At 42.5% G+C, this 24073-nt stretch overlaps 1 protein-coding gene across 2 annotated transcripts in view; it reads left to right on the top strand.

Annotated features, from left to right (window-relative positions):
• LOC136884469 (inositol 1,4,5-triphosphate receptor associated 1) overlaps positions 1 to 24073 on the top strand; it is a 286150-nt gene that overhangs the window by 162953 nt on the left and 99124 nt on the right. The window contains exon 3 of one of the 2 annotated variants that reach the window (XM_067156658.2): positions 20654 to 20711. The exons of the other annotated variant lie outside the window; for it this stretch is intronic. Within the exon in view, the coding sequence (XP_067012759.2) occupies positions 20654 to 20711 (58 nt within the window). The remainder of the gene's footprint in view (positions 1 to 20653; positions 20712 to 24073) is intronic. 2 annotated transcript variants of the gene reach the window in all.

Here is a 24073-nt window from a genome sequence, read left to right as displayed (position 1 = left end):
AGGGCTAGGAGTAGGAAGAAAGCAACATTCCCTTAGTGTGAACATGGAAAACCATCTTCAGGGCTACCGAACCCACAATCTCCCAAATGCAAGCTCTCAGCTGCGCCGCCCTAACCGCACGGCCAACTCGCTCGGTGATCCTCAGACGAGGCACGCACAGTGGTGAATAAACAGACGCATTAGCGTGAACAATTGGAAACTGTTATGTGAGCAGAGCGATGCCATTTTATTGGTCGGCAGCGCTAATGGGCTTCAAGGTCACACATCTGTCGGCAGACGAGGACGGATACTGACTCCAGGGAACTTGCTTCTTCTTCACGGCCTTCCACTAGCTGGTTGAGATCGGCACTTTATGAGGATACGGCCCGATGCCCTTCCTAACCCAAACCCTATGAAGAGGGTGTTGGCAGCGGACGGACGTGATGCAGGTGTGAGCACTAACAAAATCCTCAGCCTGTTTCCAGTTATTCGATCGCGTCAGGAATGGAATGAATGAAGCCCCATCTAGCGGCGAGGATAGGAACTGTGCCGGCCGCCGAAGCCTGTCGCACTCCTCTGGGGCAATGATTAATGACTGAGATATGAAATGAAATGATATAGGAGAGTGTTGCTGGAAGATGACAGGGAAACCGGACGGAGTACCCGGAGAAAATCCTATCCCGCCTCCGCTCTGTCCACCACAAATCTCACATTGAGTGGCCGGGATTTGAACCACGGAACCCAGCGGTGAGAGGTCGGCGCGTTGCTGCATTAGTCACGAAGGCTCCAAAATGGAGCGATCTCTTTCATAATTCACTGTCCCAACAGTTTAGGTGAGATTTGTTCAGGCGTTTACAGTAGAGACTCAAAAGAACATTCATTGACTTTACAATCTATATCTATATATTTAAAAAAATTATGAAAACTAAAGTCAGTCAGTACGGCCATTCTATCGGGTCGATTTCCTTCATTCTTTTTTTAATTGAAAGGTATTCATGCACTGATTTGTCATCAGGTATTATAAATCACTTAACTTCCGCTTTCCTCAAATTATTTTATTTTTTCAATTTTTTGTCTCTTTGAAGCAATCATATCTTTGGTTATAATTGAGCATATCTTTCGTTCTAATTAAGGTATGCAGTTCGTTTTGATCTAAAAACACTCAGTGAGTCAAGAGCTTTCTTTTGAGGTGATAACTACTTAAATTGGTAGATTCTGAGAAAAGTTATGAGTACATTTGTCTCCATGACGAAGATCTTTCAAGGACTTTTCAACAATTCAGTGCGTAGTGTTGTTCCAAGGAACGTTTAATTCAATTTCTTTGTGTGATGTATTTTCACGTGTTTTGTTGACATAATATTACATTCTATTACCGCAGCAGATCATGTGCTTTATTTCATTAAGTCGGAACTTTGCAAATACATCCGTGAGGATAGTAACGAACAACACCATACTTTGTACATTGCGGGCGGAGCCAGCGGGAAACTGCTAGTATTCCTTATAGGTCTAGTCTACTATTGGAAAAGAGATATTGTTTATTTTAACGGAATGTAAGTGACGTTCTTGTATTTACAGTGGAGGTTTCACAATACAATGAAAGCCAGAATAATCGTTCCCTCGCAACGTTTGAGCAAAACAACAGGAAAGAATAGTTCAAACATTCATTTAGCACGAATGCCGGGTTAATAGGACGGATAGTTCATGAGAAAGAGCTTCATCGTCCATTACTTGGTCTTGTTAACGATCCACTCTCATTTTTTTAAAAATAATTTGCTTTACGTCGAACAAACACAGATTGTCTTATGGCGACGATGGGATAGGGAAGCACTAGGAATGGGAAGGAAGCGGCTGTGGTCTTCAGTCCGCGCCCCTAACCGCACGGCCAACTCGCCCGGTACTCGTGTTACGTGTCCGCTCTCACTTCGTTTATTTCAGTCTGGTGTAGTGTTCTTATCAGACGTAATTACTTTACTTCTCTTCGAATTGCGTTACGCAATATCGTATCTCAAAGCGACAGCGAGCGTTGCGAGTGGTAAGAGCCTTCAAGGCGTTGAAGGAATCTTCACCAGATCGTGTCAACATGCATATCAGCGGAAATATTATTTATACGGTAATCTACGTCGTGTAGCGATACCAACATCCGCTAGAAAGCAGCAGAAATTTAAGTATATAATATATGCTCTCAAGTGGAAAGAGATCGGAATCAAACTCTTTGCAAGGAAAAATGGAATCCAGAGCAGTCGTAATATCGAGAGCCACGGCGGTGGCACTGGATTGACCTCGCTATGCAGACATCGTTTCATTAGGTATGCTCTCAGTAGCGTAGCCAGGATCGGCCGATTGAGGGCGGGTTCTAGCGTTGCCTACGTCATATACAAGGCCTGAAAGAAAGGGCGATTTTCCACCAGAATAGCGGGACAGTTGAGATTTGTAGTCTCAGCGGTAGATGTCAGGGTTATGGGCTGTTGTCAGTGTATTAGAGCCGTAACGTGCTATAAGATTCGCGCTACATATGTGACATGTTTGCACTTTATTAATGGTTTTCGTGGTACTCTTTGGCGTGCTACAGCTGTACGAATCACAGAATCCTTATACAGTATAATATGCATTCTGTTATCGTTTTTCTTAACAATGTTACATCTTATTCCGTCTATAAGTTAGATACGTTTCGCTTGGTTATTTTGTAGTTTTTCATACAATTTACGACTGAGCAGAGCGGCTTGTTTTGCAACTCTGGTTTCAACCGTCGGCTGTCCTGACCATGGTTTTCCATTCTCCTGTACTAAGGCAAATGCTGGGACGTACCTTCTTATATGCCACGGGCGCTACCCCATCACCTTCTCCGCACCTCAAATCACTGCTTCAAATCTTCTTGGCGTGAGAAAGTGCGCAATACTTTAAGAGACCCGCCTTACCCCATCAGGGTACTGAATGAAAACGTTTAACAGTAGTAAAAGTTCATAGGTTGTTTCTTCGTCTACTTCTGTACAAAAACACCAAGACTAGCGTTAGTTTTTCTAGGCAGCGACGATTAATGTGGTAATACTGTCGATACTGTGATAATTCTTGTTGGGCCAAGTCATGTTATGTACATTTCGTGCATAATATGGGAATGTGAGCAAAGTGTTAAAAATGGTGAATTGCTTCGTTCCAAAATGTACTTCAAATAGTGCAAAGAAAGAACAAAATGCGACATTCCATCTGTTTCTTACTGATTCAACCTTACTAGAAAAAATATGAAAACCTACAACCTGTTTTCCAGTCAGTGACCGGGTCAGGGATGGAATGAATAAAGGCCCCATCTTGCGGCGAGGATAGGAATTGTACCGGCTGCCGAAGCCTGTCGCATTCCTCTGGGGCAATGATTAGGCCTAATGACTGACAGATAAATGATAGTGGAGAGTGTTTCTGGAATGAAAGATGACAGGGAGAACATGAGTACACAGAGAAAAACCTGCCCCGCCTCCGCTTTGTCCAGCACAAATCTCACATGAAGTGACCGGGATTTGAACCACGGAACCCAGCGGTGAGAGGCCGACGCGCTGCCGCCTGAATCAGGGTGGCTTCCAACCTTACTAGAGAAGCGGAAAATTGCCATTTCGAGGTGAGGCAAAAAATTAGGCCTTTTACGGTTACCAGCAAGACCGTCGCAAGCACTTCGTTGAATCAGATTTTAGTCTTAGCCCCGCAAAGAAAAGAGGCTTCTTGCGGATAAAATACCATCCGTATATAGTGGTTACCCCACTCATAAACAAATATGTGCCAAAACAGAAGTTATTCTAACCTAGATTAGATTCATCTAAACCTTAACGAATTTAATAACAATTTCACGTACGGAGAAACTCCTCAACCTCTTACGACGAAAGTGATAATTCTAGTATCCATCCCAACTCCAAAAACATCCCGAAGAGCTAAATACAAAGAGACAGAAGGAAATCTATCTTCTTCAAGAGGTCAATTAATATGTATAAGAAAATGATTTATAAGCCTCGAGAGAAACTGAAAGAATTAAAATCTGTGAAGAAGGTGAAAACATCAAGAGTAGGCCTATACAAGAAATAAAATGAAATTGTAAATAAATGCCAGTAATGGTGATTTAAATTAATATTTCTTGTAGAGAATCTAGTCCCGTACGGAAACAGACTACTTTGAAAATATTTGTTTTGTGGCATAGAAAAGCACCTAATGGTTAACAGTTTAATTATATGAATGGGTTGCTTAGAACCTCCGCACAGGTATACACTAAAAATTACATTGGCTACAATAATGGAAAGACTGGAACATTAGGAAATTTAAATAATTTTTCAAAATATTATAGACTGCCAGGTACGGAAGAAGTATTTTGTGATTTAAACCGATTCATTTTTATAAATTTTCCATTCCTTGTAGCATTTTTATGAGCTTATCACGTGAAAATCAACAGATTCGTGTTATTTGCCATTTAAGAGCATTGTGCAGGTCAGCCCATAAAGATGACATCTAGCGGCGTATTTTGAAACTCTTCGTGACCCCATCAGCTGGCCAGCATTTCCAGGCCTTGTTTATCACGTAGGCAACGGTTCTAGTTACAAAATGCTGTTAGAACACAATGAAGGTGCGCGCATGCATGACTTTATAAGGACACTGATACAAGTGAATTATGTTGATATTCAGATGATTGCAGTACACTGTAATATATGAGGATAAAATACAGAACAAGAACAATACGATCAAGGTCAACAGTTTTACAGCGAATGGTATGTTTAGTTTACAATCTAAAATCTAACTTTCGAGGTTTCTTAGAAAACAGATTCAAAAGATCTGTTGGTTCTACAATTATGTTCTAAATGTTTGTTTAGTTTATTGTGAGTTTGTGTTTATTTTCTTCTTGTAAAAACAGCGTACAAAATAAACATTTGGAGACTTATGAATGTCATTATATAATAGTTGATGTTACTTCTGGATTGGAAAGATCAGCCGGTGTTAACACCTCACCGTTGCCCAGGGAACGCCCGAATGTAAATCATACACTCTTCTAGGTGTAACACTGGATCGTGCTCTCACCTACAAACAACACTGCATGAACATCAAGCAGAAAGTGTCGGCTAGAAACAACATCCTTCGCAAGTTGTCTGGAACCAATTGGGGTACACATCCAAAGACGTTGAGAACTACAGCCCTGGCTCTGTGTTACTCCGCTGCAGAGTACGCTTGCCCTGTTTGGTACAGATCAAGTCATGCTAAACAAGTTGACATTTCTCTAAATGAAACATGTCGACTCATTACTGGCTGCTTGAGACCAACTCCACGAGATAGAATCTACTGTTTGGCTGGAATCGCCCCACCAGATATAAGAAGAGAAGTTGCATCCATGAATGAGAGAACTAAAGCACTTGCCTCATATGCACACCCATTAAATGGATATGAACCTGCCCACCGAAGATTGAGGTCTAGGAGTTTCCTAAATACAACCGAATGTTTAAACGAATCTGCTCAATCCACACGGTTGAGATTATGGAGAACTAGAAATCCTCAACTTGCTGATTGGATGCTACCAATTGAACATCTCCCCCCAGGACACGAGGAACATTGGTCTACGTGGAAATCGCTGAACAGGCTTTGCACTGGGGTTGGTAGATCAAGAACCAATATGGTAAAGTGGGGCTTTCCTGGCACATCCAGGCAATGCGAATGTGGTGAAGACCAAACCACAGCCCATTTCATGAACTGTAGTAAGTGTCCTTTAAGTTGCACAATAGAGGACTTGATGGCTGCAACACCTAATGCCCGTGATTTGGCAAAATTTTGGGCAGACACTATTTGATATGTATGTCATTAAGTACCATTATGCAATGTAAAATGTATGCTTCTGATACGAATAAATAAATAAATTTGGAGACTTCGTATGAGAACTGCATACACTTTCACCATTTTGAAATCGCTGCCAAGCAAAGTACTACGACTGAAAGAAGTTATACGCTGTTCTGGAATGTCAGTGTTGCATGTTGGCTATGCCGCTTATGTAACTTCCATCCAAAGAGCTAGAATAACATAGAGAGGGCGAAGCGCTGTCTGGCTAAAGCTAATTGAACAAACGTCCGCCATGTTTTCGGTGGTCACGTAGGCTACACAAGGGGTCGAGTGACAAAAAACGCATTACAGAATCATAGGTACAAAATTAAAGACCGTTAGCCGAAAGCTTAGAGCATGAATAATCATAGAGTGCGAATAGCACCACTTCATCCTTGTTGCGGGGCGAGGCCAACACTGATTGTAGGGTAGGGATATAAGGGGCAAGCGAACAGGTTACGCTGCTTGGCTGTTGTGCTTAAGCGTAAATTACAGTAAAATCCGTGGACATAAATATTTAAGACCATGAGAGTAATTTGAGCAGTTTAAGTGGAGAGGGGCAAGGACTACCCGAGGGGGGGGGGGGGGGGATCCATGGGTTCTCCTTTTTGAGAGCAATTTGCGACAGCAAAATTATTCCAATATTTTATATTAATCACGGTAATTTAATAACCAAACCTCTGTAAAGTAAGGAACATTCATACGGAATTTAAAAAATAGACCTAATTCTAATGAAGTTGTTACTTGGCCTGCTTTTTATCCGTAAAAGTAAAAAATCAAAGAGACAAAATGGACCAGAAACAAAAGTTTTGTTTATTGTAACTTACATAGTGTGAAGCTAAAACTGAACAATAATATCACATTATCAAGATGGTGGGAAACAACGTGAACCAGATATATGAGCGTTGGTCATACTGATCGCACTGTTGTCATGTCAGCCAATCAGATCGTTTCGCGGGTGAATTCAAACGGGCGGTCTTGCTAAATGTGTACGTGGCTTTGAGACCAACTCGAGAGCATCAGTCGCTAGGGGAAGGACCTCTGAGTTGATAGTACTTGGCTGGTTTTACTAAACAACAGCGCCCCGTGAAGCGAACTTCAGCAGCGGTCTGGGATATCGCCCCTCTAACGCTCCTGTACTCAGTTCACGTTGTTCCCGACCGCCTTGTATAGGGAGCCTATACAATTTTGCAACTATCATTCTGTTTCATTGAGATAAATTGAACAAAGTACTGAAGAACGTGCTTCTAAATATGTATTTCTATGTCTCTAATATTACGAAAATTTGGTTTGCTTCAAAATATTGAGGGGGTTGGGGGGAACAACTGCCACCCTTGAATTACGCCTATGTTTAAAACGGAAAACCTTAAAGCAAAATGATAGGTTACAATCTAACTCTGATCATATTTTTCAACATACCGTATTGCATCGGTCTAGAAAATCAAGAATAACGAGAGGATACTTGGTATGGTTACGTGCCAGATGCGACCGTGCCGGATGCGACCCGGCCATTATCGTGCCAATAGCGACCGAGCGGATAAGCATCATGCCGCATGCGACCCATCAATCACTTACAATTGATCTGCATTAAGGGCTGTCACCAATTGGCAGATTGCTTATCAGTAGCTAACTTGGTCTTTTCTAAAATAAAGGTCTGACACCGTTGTTAGCAGGTTCGAGTGCCGTTGGTCGAAAGAAAAATATGATAATGTTGCTGGCTTTACGTCCCAGTAATTACTTTTATGGTTTAAGGAGACGCCGAGGTGCCGGAGTTTAGTCCCGCAGGACTTATTTTACGTGCCAGTAAATCCACCGACACAAAGCTGACGTATTTGAGCGCCTTCAAATACCACCAGACTGAGCCAGGATCGAACCTGCCAAGTTGGAGTCGGAAGACCAGAATCTCAACCGTCTGAGCCGTCGAGCCACTTAGCCCGGATGAAAAAAATTTCACCATGAGAATGTAGGCCGGCAGGGTAGGAAAGTTGGTGTATACAATTTGTAATCACTAGATTGCGTACCAAAAGCCTGGATTCAAATCTAAACTTCTTCGCAGTGTTCGAATGAAGTGAGGCAATATGATGCTGTTGATGGTGATTCGGCCGTCGGATAGGGACGTCAAGCATTGAGCAGAACCCTTGGTATTATTCGAGAGGAGTAGGGTACGTGCCGACACCGGGTTTCATCTTTCCCTACTTCGTTATCATAATCTCACATCCAGACGCGCAGGCCTCCCAAGTGCGTCAGGTAGAAAGACCTGCACCAGGCAAGCCGAACACGTCCTCGGACACTCTCGGCACTAATAGGACACGATAAGTAAGTAGGCCTAAGTCGTAAATAATTTCAGAGAATTAGGATCTTCTTTTTTTGCTAGTGGTATAACGTCGCACCGACACAGACAGGTTTTAAGGCGACGATGTCCGACTCGTTGGCTGAATGGTCAGCGTACTGGCCTTCGATTCAGAGGGTCCCGGATTCGATTCCCGGCCGGGTCGGGGATTTTAACCTTCATTGGTTAATTCCAATGGCCCAGGGGTTGGGTGTTTGTGCAGTCCGCAACATCCCTGCAACTCACACACCACACATTACACTATCCTCCACCACAATAACACGCAGTTCCCTACATATGGCAGATGCCGCCCACCCTCATCGGAGGGTCTGCCGTACAAGGGCTGCACTCGGCTAGAAATAGCCACACGAAATTATATATATTATAGGCGACGATGGGATAGGAAAGGGCTAAGAGTGGGAAGGAAGCGGCCTTGTCCTTGATTAAAGTACACATCGACTTTCACATTTGCCTGATGTGAAAATGGGAAACCACGGAAAACCATCTTCAGGGCTGCCGACGGTGGGATTCGAACCTACTTTCTCCCGGATGCCAGCTCACAGCTGCACACTCCTAACCGTACGGCCAACTCGCCCAGTAGGAAATTTATTGAACATCTCCCTTGGTAAATTATTCCAATCCCTAACTCCTCGTCCTATAAACGAATATTTGCCGCAATATGTCGTCTTGAGTTTTAACTTTATCTTTATATTGTGATCTCTCCTACTTTTAAAAACACCACTCAAACTTATTCGTCTACTAATGTAATTCTACGCCAGGGCCTCTCAGGGTGCATGCGCGTGGTGCATGCACTGTGCACGGTGCAAAAGACTACTTGGCTTGGTTGACCAGAGTGCAGACCCCCCACTCCTCGATTTGGAGCAATAGCGCTTACTCTCTCTTTCCTCACGCCTCTCTCGCTCGCTCCGCCTGTCTCCCTCTGCCCCACTTGCGCCGTAGCGCTCCAAATCCGGGCTGAGTTGAGCCGAGTATAGCCGAGTAGCCAAGAGACGAAGCGTTGATCCGAGCTATACCGAGCGGCACCGATGCACAGTGCACGGAGCTCTTGCGCCTCGCTCTGCACGCGTGAGATTTTGGGCGTTTGAGAGGCCCTGTTCTACGCCATAAGCTGCCTCTGTGGATCCGTGGTAGAGTGTCGTTCTCCGGATCCCAAGATAGCGGGTTCAAACCCGGCAGAGGTAGTCGGATTTTTGAAGGGCGGAAAAAAGTCCATTCAATACTCCATGTCGTACGATGTCGGCATGTAAAAGATCTCTGGTGACACATTTGGTGTTTACCCGACAAAATTCATTAAATCTCAGCCATAGACGCCCAAAAGAGTTTCGGTTTACTCTGTCTGCCATCTAGTGGTCCTAGAGTAAAACGGAACGTCGAAATTGACAAGCAGACAGCCAAATGGCGTCAAATCGAAATGTCTGCACACGGTAGCTGAGGCCATACGATTATTATTATTATTATTATTATTATTATTATTATTATTATTATTATTATTATTATTATTCTACGCCATCTCACCACTGACAGCTCGGAACATCCCGCTTAGTTGCGCAGCTCGTCTTCTTACTTCTAAGTCTTCCTAGCCCAAGATTTGCAATATTTTCGCAACGCTACTCGTGTGTTTTGTTACCAAACATTATCGATTGTTTTCTGAAAGGGATTCAAACTTAATTTCGGAGTCCCCGGTACAGCGTAATTAGATTCTGATACAAATTTAGATGTGACTAGCTAATGTACCCGTGCTTCGCTACGGAATTCTACATTGTATTCAGAATTCTAGGTTAAATACTCTACACGTTGTGAATAAGATCATATTAAACTACATAGCTCTTAAAGTTACTCAGAAAAGCGACGGGCAAGTCACCATACGTATTTTCGCATGTGAAGACTTGGTTAGGAAATTATAATGGCAGGTCCTCTTGCCTACTGTCAGTCACAATCAACTTGGTAAGTTTTCATTATGATGGTAGGCCCACTTGCCTACTGCCAGTCAGTGGAGTTGGGCAGTTTGATGATAATGGCAGGCACTCACTCTCTACCTGTCTTTTTACATCATCAGAAAGACTGTCTTTGTGGTTTTGCCAACTGAAATCATCATAGGTCATTACAATGAAGTCAACAGAAATGTCGCAGTTACAAGCAATGCTATCATAATTATGAAATACTCGATAAAATAGAAAACTGCACATCTTCTCATTTTTAACAGTACTATGCTGCCGATCTAACAGTCCAAAGTTCCCGACCTGGAATGACCAGGCCGCAGACAGCCGTGAACAATCCTCTGCCATTATTCCTTTAAGTGTGCACACTGCTCATTCCAATCAGTGCCACAGAGAAGGAATCAAATGCGTGGAGTACTATGATACACCAGTATGTTACGTACCAGTATTACCAGAAAATCGATGAACCAGAGGAAAGTCATGCTAAAGAAGAAAGTTATCTAACTCCACATTCCCCTGTGGAGGGGGGCGGTAGAATTATACCCACGGTATTCCCTGCGTGTCGTAAGGGGCTCTCAACTTGGGAGCGTGGGTTAGTGACCACGGGGCACTGAGTTGAGTCCTAGCACTGCTTCCACTTACTTGTGCCAGGCTCCTCATTTTTCATCTATCCTATCCGACTTTCCTTGGTCAAATCTTGTTCTATTCCAACCCCGACGGGATTAGAACTTTCTAGGCCTAGAGAGTCGTTCGTTTTCACGCCCTTCGTGGCTCTTGTCTTTCTTTCGCTGATATCTTCCTTTTTCGCAGTGTCGGATTCCTTCCATTTTTCTCCCTGATTAGTGTTAAATAAAGGATGGTCACCTAGTTGCACTTCCTCTTAAAACAATAACCACCACCACCACCACCACCACCACCACCACCACATTAACACGTAGCATTTCTCCTCTAATGGTTGGCGTCAAGAAAAGCATCCAGCCGTAAAAGAATGCCAAATCTGCTACACATCCTGACCCGCAGTAAGAACCGGATAGAGTGGGAAGTAATAGAAACGAGCCCAGTGGCATCACTGCTCGCTTCTCACCAAGGCAGTCCGGGTTTGATTCCCGGCCAATATTTGTGGGATTTACGAAATGAAATACCACGCCCATTTTCCTGGAGATGAAAAATGGGAAACCACGAGAAATAATTTTCGAGAATGGCCGACGGGGTATTCGAACCCAGCAGCCTACCGAAGTAGCTGTAACTAGTCGTCCGGCAACGCACTGACCTAACCTGCTTGGTACCTTCTCCCAGACATGGAGGCGCAGCTCCATATATGGAGATATTTTAGGAAAATACTATTTATTTGCTAATGGCTTTACGTCTCACCGACACAGATAGGTCTTATGGCGACGATGGGATAGGAAAGGCCTAGGAGTTGGAGGGAAGCGGCCGTGGCCTTAATTAAGGCACAGCCCCAGCATTTGCCTGGTGTGAAAATGGGAAACCACGGAAAACCATCTTCAGGGCTGCCGACAGTGGGATTCGAACCCACTATGTCCCGGATGCAAGCTCACAGCCGCGCGCCTCTAACCGCATGGCCAACTCGCCCGGTGGGAAAAGACGTAAACGCATCACCATATTTCGTGTTGCAAAACGAGTTTCCCCCAGAAGTGTTATGTAAAGTAGGGGCAGTAGCTGCTTATAAGACTTTTTGAAATTACATTGCACTTCGTTTAGCTTACCTTAACTTGGGTGATGACACAACTTATCAAATGACAATTTGCTTGTCAACGCCGCTCGCATCCTGTCAACGCCGGTCGCATCCGGCACGATTACAGATTATGCGGTCGCTAGTGGCACGGTCGCATCTGGCACGCCACCCTTGGTATGACCTAGCGTCGCGTCGTAATCTTCCAGTTGAGCAGCGCTCGCTTGCTAGGCCAAGACCCGTCAGGGCTGCAATGCAATGCCGTTTTTGTACCACTATAATTATTTAATATAAGGTAGGGGAGATATTATTTTCCTAACACCGCATCATACTGCGATTACTAGCCGAAAAGTAACCTTGAAAGTTGTCCGTTATGAAATGAGGCCTAATTTTAAATATTGATGCGACTGACTTCTACAGTAAACACTTCATAAATTTTACAAACAGCAGTAAAATATTGTATTTATGTTTGATTGAAATAGGCCTAAATCAAACAAATGCCCAAGCACAAGACACACAGAGTGACACATAAACTTCAGGACTATTATGGAGGAAAAAAACAACCTGAACATCAAACTTCAATGAATCATACACCACCAACAGGTGGAAACAAAAATGAACTCACAAGGACAAAATATAGACCAGTACTAAGAAATCATCACTTATCACAAGTCGGAAAAAGGGAACATTATTAATCACCATACACACAAAACACTGCAGCTGGCATTCGTGAAGGCGAGAATTTAACTTTTCACCTCTTAAAACTTACGATGTTCAATCACCATGCACAGTATCCCAGTCACTTGCGCATACATTCTCGTGCCAACTCACTTTGTTTTGACAACTCAGAACATGGCTGCCCTTTATGAACATGCCTCCGCAAAGAGCGCTGATGTCAGGCATACAGCCCCTCTGTTTTATTCTAGCTCGTTGCTTCGATCACTAATAACATGGTAGGTGATGCCAATCACTTACTTTTTTAGTGCTTTAATTTTAAGATTCCAAACCAAATATTTCTTCAGAAATTAATTAACCTGAAATTTTCATTACCAACGAATGTCTCTTGCCTTCTATACCATCCAGTTCCAGAAATAATAAGCACAATCAATGGATTTTTAGACCAGTGTAATATAACACTGTAATAATGCCTGTTTGTCAGTATCCTATCTCTGTATGACATCAATCTTCAAGATCGCGTTTAATCTTTATCCCTGCTTGTCTGTAAATATTTACCCCGTTTGTCACCAATATTTATTACTACACGATTCTCCTTAATGTGTCATGTCCTCGCAGAACGTTGGAGATCAGTAGCATGATCTGTTGTTTATTCATAGCTGTTCTGAACAGAGTAAGCTTTGTCACCCCAAACCACTGCCTCATGTTGCCGAGCCACGATGTCCTACTTCTCCCCGGACCACGTTTTCCATTAATTTTCCCTTGGAGTATTATTTGCAGAATGTGGTATTTACTGTTGCGCATCATATGAACAAAGTATTCTAGCTTCCTTCTCTTGATGGCAGTGAGAATTTCCGGTTCTTTGTTCATACGGTGCAAAACGTCTATATTGGTCATTTTAGCTGTCGAAGGTATCTTCAGCATTCTTCGGCACGTCCACATTTCAAATGTTTGCAACTTCTTGCACATGGTCTCAGTGTCTATGCCTCAACGCCGTATAACAGAATGCTGAAAACGAAGTACCAGAGTAGTGTCCGTAGTGTCAAACGCTTTCTAAATCTCTGAAAAGAAGTTCTGGCCTGCTCAATTCTGCATCGGATTTCATGAGGACTACAAGATTACCAACATTCAAAGTCACCTGTGTGACAAACAATTGAAGTGCTTCCTTACTGTGTAGTTAATGAGTAAAATAACATTAACGCCCAACCCATACCCAAGAAGAAGAAGAAGAAGAAGAAGAAGAAGAAGAAGAAGAAGAAGACATTCACGAGCTCTGGGACACCATTCCTAGAGGTGTGACAAACGGTTATTTTTGTGTAACTGCTACACCTGTCACTGCTAGAAGAAAGTAACTGTGAAAAGTAACAGTTAAAAATAACGTCCAACGTTACTCACCTTTTATTGGTCACATCCTGGTCACGGCTTCAAGCTTGTCTCGTTACAGCTGTGTTGCGAAGTCCCATTCATTCACTCGCACATGCGCGCACGCATCACTACACTGCTGAAAGTCGGTGCAGCAAAACACGCATTCCTATTTGCTATAAAGTTAACGTGAGGCAGACAACGAATGAAATGAGAAGACAACATAGCGACTTTTCTGAAATCTAGAGGAGTGAGTTTGACAAAACCCCGATCAAGGACAGAAGACAAGAAAACATGATGATCTGTCTGCCAAACCTCGACACAAACCAGTACAAGAGGATCGATTAAGTAAAATGAAGTAATGATATGTTATCTATAAATCAGTATGGAAAGTTAGCATACTAATTTAATTATGGTAGAAGACAAATTATACGGGTTGAAGCTTATAATGATATTATAATGTAGGTAGTCCTGCGCGATGTCTGAGTCAACGATTACCCCTGAGCAGTTGAATATGTCATAACAGTTTACACCTTAGTTACCAGATGACAGCAGCAACTTACAAAAAAAAAAAAAAAAAAAAAAAAAAAAACCACTATAGTGTATTTTGACTTAAAGCAATCTCCTACGAAAGCACTTTCACTTAGATGACTATCTGAACTCTGAAGGTCACATTATGTCTGTAAGCTGCTACTAGTGACAGTTCCCACATCCCAGTTACTGTTTTTGTATATGCATGTTGGGTATTCAGCCCGAAGGCTGGTTTGATCCTCTACAGCTCCACCAACAGCTGTCATAGATAACCTAGGTGTCACTGAAGAGGCATACTAGGGAAGTGAGGAGTGAGGTAGTTTCCCGTTGCTTTCCTCACTGAGCCAGAAGTTGCCATTGCATTTCAGTCTGCCAAGCCCACTGAAATGCATGCACCAACCGACCCTATGAGCGATATTTTCACACCATTCATAGCAGGGACTGGCTGCATAAGGAATGGCATTACTGGCATCGCTCATACCTCGGTCACTTTCATATTGTCAAAGCCAAGGATGAGACTGAGACAGGTCAATGAAAGTAACAAATTTATTCTAGCCCATACCAGAAGACATAGCGCACTGTAAACACTACATATACTGTTTTTACTAGTACGTTATTCTGTTGTCGTTACTTGGTAACCTGTTATTTTTGTCCTCGTTATATTTGTAACGGCGACGGGCATATATCTGTGACAAAGTAACTGCTACGTTATTTTTCAGCCATCTCTAGCAATCAATCTATCAATCACTACTGATCTGCATTTAGGACAGTCGCCCAGGTGGCAGATTCCCTATCTGTTGTTTTCCTAGCCTTTTCTTAAATGATCGCAAAGAAATTGGAGAATTATTGAACATTTCCCTTGGTAAGTTATTCCAAACCCTAACTCCCCTTCCTATAAACGAATATTTGCCCCAATTTGTCCTCTTGAATTCCAACTTTATCTTCATATTGTGATCTTTCCTACTTTTAAAGACACCAATAAAACTTATTCGTCTACTGATGTCCTCCCACGCCATCTCTCCTCTGACAGCTCGGAACATACCATTTAATCGAGCAGCTCGTCTCCTTTCTCCCAAATCTTCCCAGCCCAAAATTTGCAACATTTTTGTAACGCTACTCTTTTGTCGGAAATCACCCAGAACAAATCGAGCTGCTTTTCTTTGGATTTTTTCCAGTTCTTGAATCAAGTAATCCTGGTGAGGGTCCCATACACTGGAACCATACTCTAGTTGGGGTCTTACCAGAGACTTATATGCCCTCTCTTTTACATCCTTACTACAACCGCTAAATACCCTCATTACCATGTGCAGAGATCTGTACCCTTTATTAACAATCATATTTATGTGATTACCCCAATGAAGGTCTTTTCTTATATTAACACCTAGGTACTTACAATGATCCCCAAAAGGAACTTTCACCCCTTCAACGCAGTAATTAAAACTGAGAGCCATTCCTTTTCCTGAAGTTCAGCGATGTTATCGAAAAGTAGCGCATGGTTTCTGTGTGGTTTATTACAAAGACACTGTTGAAAGAAGTATCGAGATGAGTTCAGATTCTCAACACCTCAACGAAGTGATACGGCGGTTGAAGCTGGCATCTACATAAACAATGTCGACGAAAGAGAAAAAGTTCTGTACTCTGTATATTACACTTGTATGCACGTGGTCTTTGGTCTTTGTTACTATTTGTGTGTATGTGTGTTGATTTTCAAGATGAAGAAAATAAACTATTGTACATGCTCCCACGCCGCGAAACACCGAAATGTATACATGAAGATAACACAGGCGTAAGAAACAGCATCATTGTCATGTGATAATAATGCAACAGGCTAACAGTTTGGAATTTGTTGTAAGCAGATCAGCAATGAGATAAGACCCGTCTCCCATAACCACGGAAACCACAGATCCGGGAGAGGGTTTTAATATTATTGTAATCTTACGTTTAGATACACGCAGTTCACAAAAACTGATATTTTATAACAGGGATGGCAGACACTTACCGACTAGTGTGCCATTGGTTATTTTCCTTTAAAATCATCATGAAACCCCTCATTTAACTTCATTTATGTATTCGATTGCATTACATTCGACTGAATGATTTATGATTTTATTTTGCGAACATAATTGAAAATTACATTTTTCAAAACAGGTACATTTTACGAATAAGGTATATTTTCGCTTTAACCTAAAAACATATAAAACTATGGCAATAGAATTAATAGTGACATACGTCTTTATTAAAGCGTAATGTTAAAATATGCTATTTTGCTAGATATCCGATCTATTTATTACATGTTAAAAACATTCAAGTATGTTAGTATGTTGTCTGACGTGCGACAGAAGTCGTCTTCGCGTGTCGTACGTCCGCCATCCCTATCCTATAGCATAATTGGAAAGATAGTGATGATTATTGTTTTAAGAGGAAGTACAACTAGGCAACCATCCTCTATTAACACTAATCAGAGTGAAAAAAGTGGAAGAGATCCGACACTTGGAAAAATGAAGGTATCGGTCAAAGAAAGACAAGAGCCAGGATGGGCGTGAACATGAAAGACTCCCTAGACGTCGAGTGCTCTAATACCGTCGGCGTCAGAAAGGAACAAGAGTTGACCAATGGAGGTCGGATAGATGACAGTGAAGAGTTTGGCACAAGTAAGTGGAAGCAACGCCAGAATTCAGCTCAGGGTCCTGTGGTCACCAACCCACGCTCCCAAGTTGAGAGAGCCCCTGGGTCTCCTATTAGTTGCCTCTTAAGACAGGCAGGGGATATCGTGGGTGTTATTCTACCCCCCCCCCAAGAGGGGGACATAATTGGAAAACTTGCAGTAAAAGTACAAATGCAGGGTAAGGTGTCCGGAAAACATGATTAATATAAATTTAACATCTGTAAGTGGTTTAGAAATTAAACAGAGGAAGAATGGGGTGAAAGGAGTGTTAGATACATTATTGAAAGAAATAAAAATTCCCAGACATGTTATAGAGGTCCCCGGAAACACGACCCCCCAAAGAGGTCACGACAATAGTTATCCTCAGTATCTCCATACGACGCCCCACTCCTCACATGAATTGACTGTCAAAAAAAGAACATGCAGACTAATTAGACTACGACGATAAATGAATTAGGAGGGCTGTAAAGAAAGTTGTGGCACCGTAGTCCAGACACTGTCCGACTCGTTGGCTGAATGGACAGCGTACTGGTCTTCGGTTCAGAGGGTCCCGGGTTCGATTCCCGGCCGGGTCGGGGATTTTAACCTTCATTGGTTCAGTGGCTCGGGGGTGGGTGTTTGTGCTGTCCCCAACAACCCTGCAACTCACACACCAGACATAACACTATCCTCCACCACAATAACATGCAGTTACCTACACATGGCAGATGCTGCCCACCCTCATCGGAGGGTCTGCCTTGCAAGGGCTGCACTCGGCTAGAAATAGCCACATGAAAAAGTCCAGACACTCGCAGGAGATCGGGCAAGGGAGCAGTCAGGTCGCGCTGTTGTCGATATGTAGTGCGCATTTGACGGGCATCCACTTAAGAGCATCTGCTGCGTGGCGTTGAAGTGAAGAGTGTCGATTTCATCGTTCTAAAGCAGGTTTTGAAAAGCTGATCAGCCTTCGTGGATTAAAATCGAGATTGCTGGTAGCAAAAATGCATCAGAATGTTACCCAGGATTGCGTGAAGCCTGGGGCGAGAATGTATTACCGTAAAGGACGTTTGCACGATGGGTCGAGGAGTTTCGTGCGGGTTGGGATGAGATTGCGAATTTGCACTGTCCATTCCTCAAGATCAGTGGTCTCGTTTCCGTAGATGTTGGTCTCAGACATCAAACGGTGTGGCACATACTGAGGAAATGTCTTAATGTGAGGAAAATTGCATCCCGTTGTGTTCCACATAAACTCATCACCGTACATAAATGGCACCGGCTAGCATCCATCTGGACAGATACCGCAAGGAATAAGACGCATTTCTGCAGAGTATTGTCGCAATTGAGGGGACGTGGGCACGAGCGTACGAGCCTGAATTAAAGCGTCAATCGAATAAATTGCGTTACCCAGGTTTGCCACGCCCACAGAAAATCGACAAGAACCAAGTCGGGTGAAGCTTATGCTGATTGTGGCATACTACTACGAGGGTGTTATTCTTACGCGTGCTGTGCCTAAGTGACAAACCGTCAACAGTGACTTCTATTGCCGGTTTCTAGAGCAACCGGCTATGCAGCGCAAACTTCCACCTTTATTGCGAGACGGTCGCCTTATCGTGTTGCATGATAACGCACCTTGCCATGTGGCAAACAATGTAACGGTGAAATTGGGAGGTCTTGGAACACCCTCCACACTCACCAGGCATGAATCCCTGTGACTTCGACCTGTCTCCGAAGTTGAAGGAACCCCTCCGAGGCCGCCGACTTCCTGACGTGACATCTGAACTCCGCGCAGTCATCAACAGAAACACCTTGTTAACAGTCCCCAACGGCTTCCCGACATTTGTCAAAAGGTGACTACATTGAAGGAATATAATACAATTGTACTTGTTAGTTTATTAAATTTTGCGTTCTATCAATATTGTCACTACTGTATTTACAGCCCTCGTGTATTGGTCAGTGCTAGCAAGAAATGTTGTTGATGTTGTCTTCCGTAGGCTAATGTTCCGAGTTGCTTTCGCGCTTCGAAATGTAATAGGTTTGTGCAGTGTTTTGACTTTGTGTGAACGTGTAAATAACCTTATGACGTCCGGCTCCATGGCTAAATGGTTAGCGTGCGGGCCTTTGGTTACAGGAGTCCCGGGTTCGATTCCAGGCAGGGTCGGGAATTTTAACCTTAATTGGTTAATTTCTCTGGCACGAGGACTGGGTGTGCATGTCGTCTTCATCATCATTTCATCCTCATCACGACGCGCAGGTCGCCTACGGGCCATATCAAAAGACCTGCACCTGGCGAGCCGAACATGTCCTTGGACATTTCATTTACCTTATGGCTGACAATATTCGGGATCGTTCCACTGAGTAGAGAAATTCTGGAGGCTGATTTCAGTGATGAAGCCTTATTTACAAATGCTTGACGTTGAATGAGGGGTCGCTAGATGTATCCTTGAAAGTCGCCAAAAGTCGCTAAAGTACTGTTCAATTTTTTAAAAAATTTGCATTCCGTTTTATATTTTAAGGGGTCAGATTTTGACACAAAGGACAGCGAAGTCAAATCGAAGAATTTCTCATCTGTAAATGATGAACAGGATGTTGAAAGTGTTGCCCGTACAGCAAACCAGGTAGCTGCTGCAGATAAAAGTAGAGGTTTTCCCCTTGCTGCTTCTAAAGTGTCTCCTACTTGGGTTAGAGTTTATCCCCCCCAGAACCTCCAAAGAATCCTAAATTCAAGATGAGATAAGCCAGTACAGGTATAAGAAACTGTCTTCAAAGAAATTCAATCCTTATAGGTTACTATTTTTTTTTTTTACTCCATCTGTGTGGAACTTGATTGTAAGGTAAACATATATTTATGGCAGTGAAAAAATTACCGTGAAACGCTGGTCTGGTGAAGTAGCGTGGCACAGCAGATAAAGTTAAATATTCAACGTACTCCTTGGTTTCTGCCAACAAGGTGTTATCGTCAGCATATCTCAGGTTCTTAAATTTCTGTCTCCGTACCTAACTGATAACCAGCTGACAAGTACATTGCCGTTATTAATGAATGCTATTTACTTCATGAATATTGTAACATGACTACTTCGGCACCGCGCCTCCTTCACATAAACACATCCATCTCTGTGACTAAATCACATTTTATAATCACTGGTGCTTGATCAAGTCCGGAGGTACAACCAACTTGACTTTAGTTTATGATGCGAAAGTCCCGCCATGAGTAAGTCCCGTTTCTCTTAATACGGAGAAAATCTTCGCAGAGGAAACTAAATCCCTGTGCCTTGTATTCAAATATCAAGTCGGAGATTACTCAGTCTAAATTGATCATCAAGCGAATTTTCACTGCGGAGTTTGATTCTGTGTACTGTTCTTTTACGTCGCACCGATAGCAATTATAAGTCTTGTAGCGGCGATGGGATGGAAAAGTGCTATGATGTTGAAGGAAGCGGCCGTGGCCTTAATTAAGTTTTAACCCCAGCATTTGCCTGGTGTGAAAATGGGAAACCATGGAAAGCCTGACGCGGACGGTATGTTTGGATGTATATGATTTTGAGAAAACATTAGTAAAACTTCAGTCATTTGAAGTATCTCTTTGTTACAGGTCAAGTGCCTTTGAATTCTTTCAAACATAGGTACTAAAACGGAGTTTGTTTGTTTTGTTGCAGGACGCAGACTGTCCTAGCGCCAGTGAGAACATCAAACACAATACATCACTCATAGGAGGTAGGTTCATGAAGATTTGCTATGTAGTTTAACGTTTTGAAGTGCGGTGAAAATGTTCTAAGTTCTGGCTAGTTTCGGACACTGCTTTTGCTTTCCTCATTCGGTCGTTGCCATAGCGACGCCACTACTAGTTTGGCTAAAAACATTATTCGCTCTTCGCGTTGATTAGTTTGCTTATGAGCTCCTGTTTTCTTCGAATAAGTTGAAGAGTGTCGGGGTAAAGCGATGTAAGTGCTAAATGAGTCAAATAATTTCTTCTAAAGCGATCTAAGAACCTAAATGTGTTTAACCCAGATATTTCTTTGAAAGTGGTAGAGTCCTATGTAAAAAGGTCTCAAATACAGCTTTTTTTTTTTTTTTACAAGATGATCTCAGTGCTAAAATCCGGCTTTTTCTTCTAAAGTGATCTACGTACCAAGATGGTTCAAATCCAGATTTTTCTTCGTAAGTGATCTAAGTGCTAAAACGTATCAAATTCAGCCTTTTCTTCCAAAGTGATCGGTGTACAAAAACGTGTGAAATTCAGCTTGACTTCGAAAATGATTAAGTGCCAAAATCTGTCAAATCGAGCGTTTTCTTCTAAAGTGATCTACGTTCGGGTGCTCCCTCCTATGTTTAAAAGACATCAACCCTTACACCTCTAAGTGATGTATTGGCACAACTCGCATACAAGATAATAATCATGGCGTGTGCCCTCTGAAGAGACCTGGTGCAGGTCTGTCGAGTTGACTGCGCGTCCGTGAGGACTGGGTCCACCTAGGATGAAACAGAGATTCTGCTGTCTGGTAGAGTAAAGCGGAACGTCGAAATTGAAGCGCAGCTAGCCTAAATGGCGTCAAATAAAATGTCTGCGCATGGTAAGCGAGGCCATATTATTATATTTTCTTCTTTCTTCGAGTTTGGCTTTGTTTAGACCATTATAAGCAATTTACTTGCTGGTTAGCCCCTTTTCTTCTCCCAGAACTTCTTCATCACTTCGCTGTGGTTCCTCTTCCTTTCTTCTGACCGTATGTTCTTGGACTTTTCATTTTGTTTTCCCTCGAACCCCTTGAATTGATCAATTTCAGCTCGAAACGTATCTCTATTAAAGATTCATTTTAGATTGATGCCAACTTCCTTCATGTCTTTTCTTGTTTATTCTTTTTCTTTTTGCTAGGGGCTTTACGTCTTGTTTATTCTACCCACTTAGTAGGGGTAGTTGCTTTTAATTTGATGATGTAGTTTAACGTATCTACACAGACGCACACCAGATGCTGTCAGTTGGTACAATTAATTTTATTCACATATATTCACAAATTAACACACACACACACACACACACACACACACACACACACACACACACACACACACACACACACAACCTTAATCACAGTATCAAAACACTTCATTTCAAGAATATCAATAAAGCCGCCATTATTAAAAACAACTGAATAACACAACACATAGAGGTTACAACCTTGGAACACAAATATATATATATATATATGCTAGTTGCTTTACGTCGCGCCGACACAGATAGGTCTTATGGCGACGATGGGATAGGAAAGGCCTAGGAGTGGGAAGGAAGCGGCCGTGGCCTTAATTAAGGTACAGCCCCAGCATTTGCCTGGTGTGAAAATGGGAAACCACGGAAAACCATCTTCAGGGCTGCCGACAGCGAGGTTCGAACCTATTATCTCCCGGATGCGAGCTCACAGCTGCGCGCTCCTAACCGCACGGCCAACTCGCCCGGTGGAACACAAATAAAACAGATGACTGCGTACAAGCATGTCACTTCAATGTGGAGACTGCGTTTACGGCATGTCAAACCAACAACTCTCTTCCAACAACTATCAATGACTAACTTCAGTAACTAACATGACCGTCAAGATCGTCTCTTATATAGGTGCGTGGCCAAGTTTCCAGAAAAAAAAGAAAAAAACTACCTTCTTGAATATTCCAGAGTGCCTAATACATAGAAATAGTGTACAGAATATTCTCAATCATTCTCCTCTACCTATACCATTCTGGAAGTTACAGTATGTTTCACAATTATGGATTACAAATTACACAGGTAAGAATAAATTATAATATTAATATACAGGTATTTACATTAGCGGAACTGATATCAATCTGTATGTACAACACATGTTTCATAACCTCACACACAGTACGATCGTATCGTAATAATGATACAAATACTAACATGAATATTATTTATTAATTGTATCAGAAGCACAATTACAGTGCAACCAAAAGACAAATATATAACAATAACAATCATAACATTAAAAAAAAAAAAGAGGTGCCAATATGATATATTTGGACTCTATAGGTGACTTCCTGTCGAGCACGGTACTTGGAAAAGTAGATGCTGCGTTGGCAGAAGAACAAACTTACATGGTTGCTGACCAATCATTGGGCACTTTCATGGACTATCTATTTATTGAAATATTTAAAATGAACATCGGGTAATAATTGTGGAACAAGTTCATTTTTAAAAATTGTCCTTTTTTACGGGTTTTTCGTCAATAACATTTGGACCGGAATGATTTCCAAAATGTTCATTTTCCATTTGTCAGATCTCTCCAAAACACGCGTTTTGACACCTTCGCCATTTCTTTATCTTCAATACTTCAGTCAGAATTGAGAGAAATAGCTTAACTTTACGTTTTTGCTCAAGTGAGTGGGGCTCTATCCTGTGTTATCTAAGAAACATTTTCAATGTTAAAATGGTTAAAACAAGTTGTTAATACTTGGGCTCAATTAACATGGCATCAGCCCTGTGTTAAACCTCTTAACAGCTGTTAATATTTCAAAATGGTAACATTTAGAAGACCTACGTATGTAGGTTAGGGGCTGCCTGGCCGAGGCGGTAAAGGCGTGCTCGATTCGCCCCGAAGGATGTGGGTTCGAATCCCCGTCAGGAAGTCGTAAAATTTAAGAAACGAGATTTCCACTTCCGGAAACCACTCTACCCCATCACGTGCCGAGGTTAACAATGGTGGAAGCCTTTACCTTCCACTCCTCCAAGGGCCTTCATGACCTGCACGGAGGTGACTGCTTTGCTTTGACTTTTACGTTTGTAGGTTTACTGGTGGTGGTGGTGGTGGTGGTGGTGGTGGTGGTGATTGTTTTAAGAGGAAGTACGATTGGGCAACCATCCTCTATATTACACTAATCAGAGAGAAAAAATGGAAGGAGTCCGACACTTCGAAAAATGAAGGTACCGGCCAAAGGAAGACAAAGGCCACGAAGGGCGTGAAAATGAAAGACTCCCTAGGCCTCCATACGTAATACCGTCGGGGTCGGAAAAGAACAAGAGTTGACCAAGAGAGGTCGGATATGATAGATGAAAGTGAGGACCCTGGCACAAGTAA

The sequence above is a fragment of the Anabrus simplex genome, chromosome 12 (genome assembly GCF_040414725.1).
Source record: "Anabrus simplex isolate iqAnaSimp1 chromosome 12, ASM4041472v1, whole genome shotgun sequence".
NCBI classification, from domain to species: Eukaryota; Metazoa; Arthropoda; class Insecta; order Orthoptera; family Tettigoniidae; genus Anabrus; species Anabrus simplex.
Note: the sequence above shows the minus strand (reverse complement) of the source record. Positions and strands in the feature narration are given on the sequence as shown.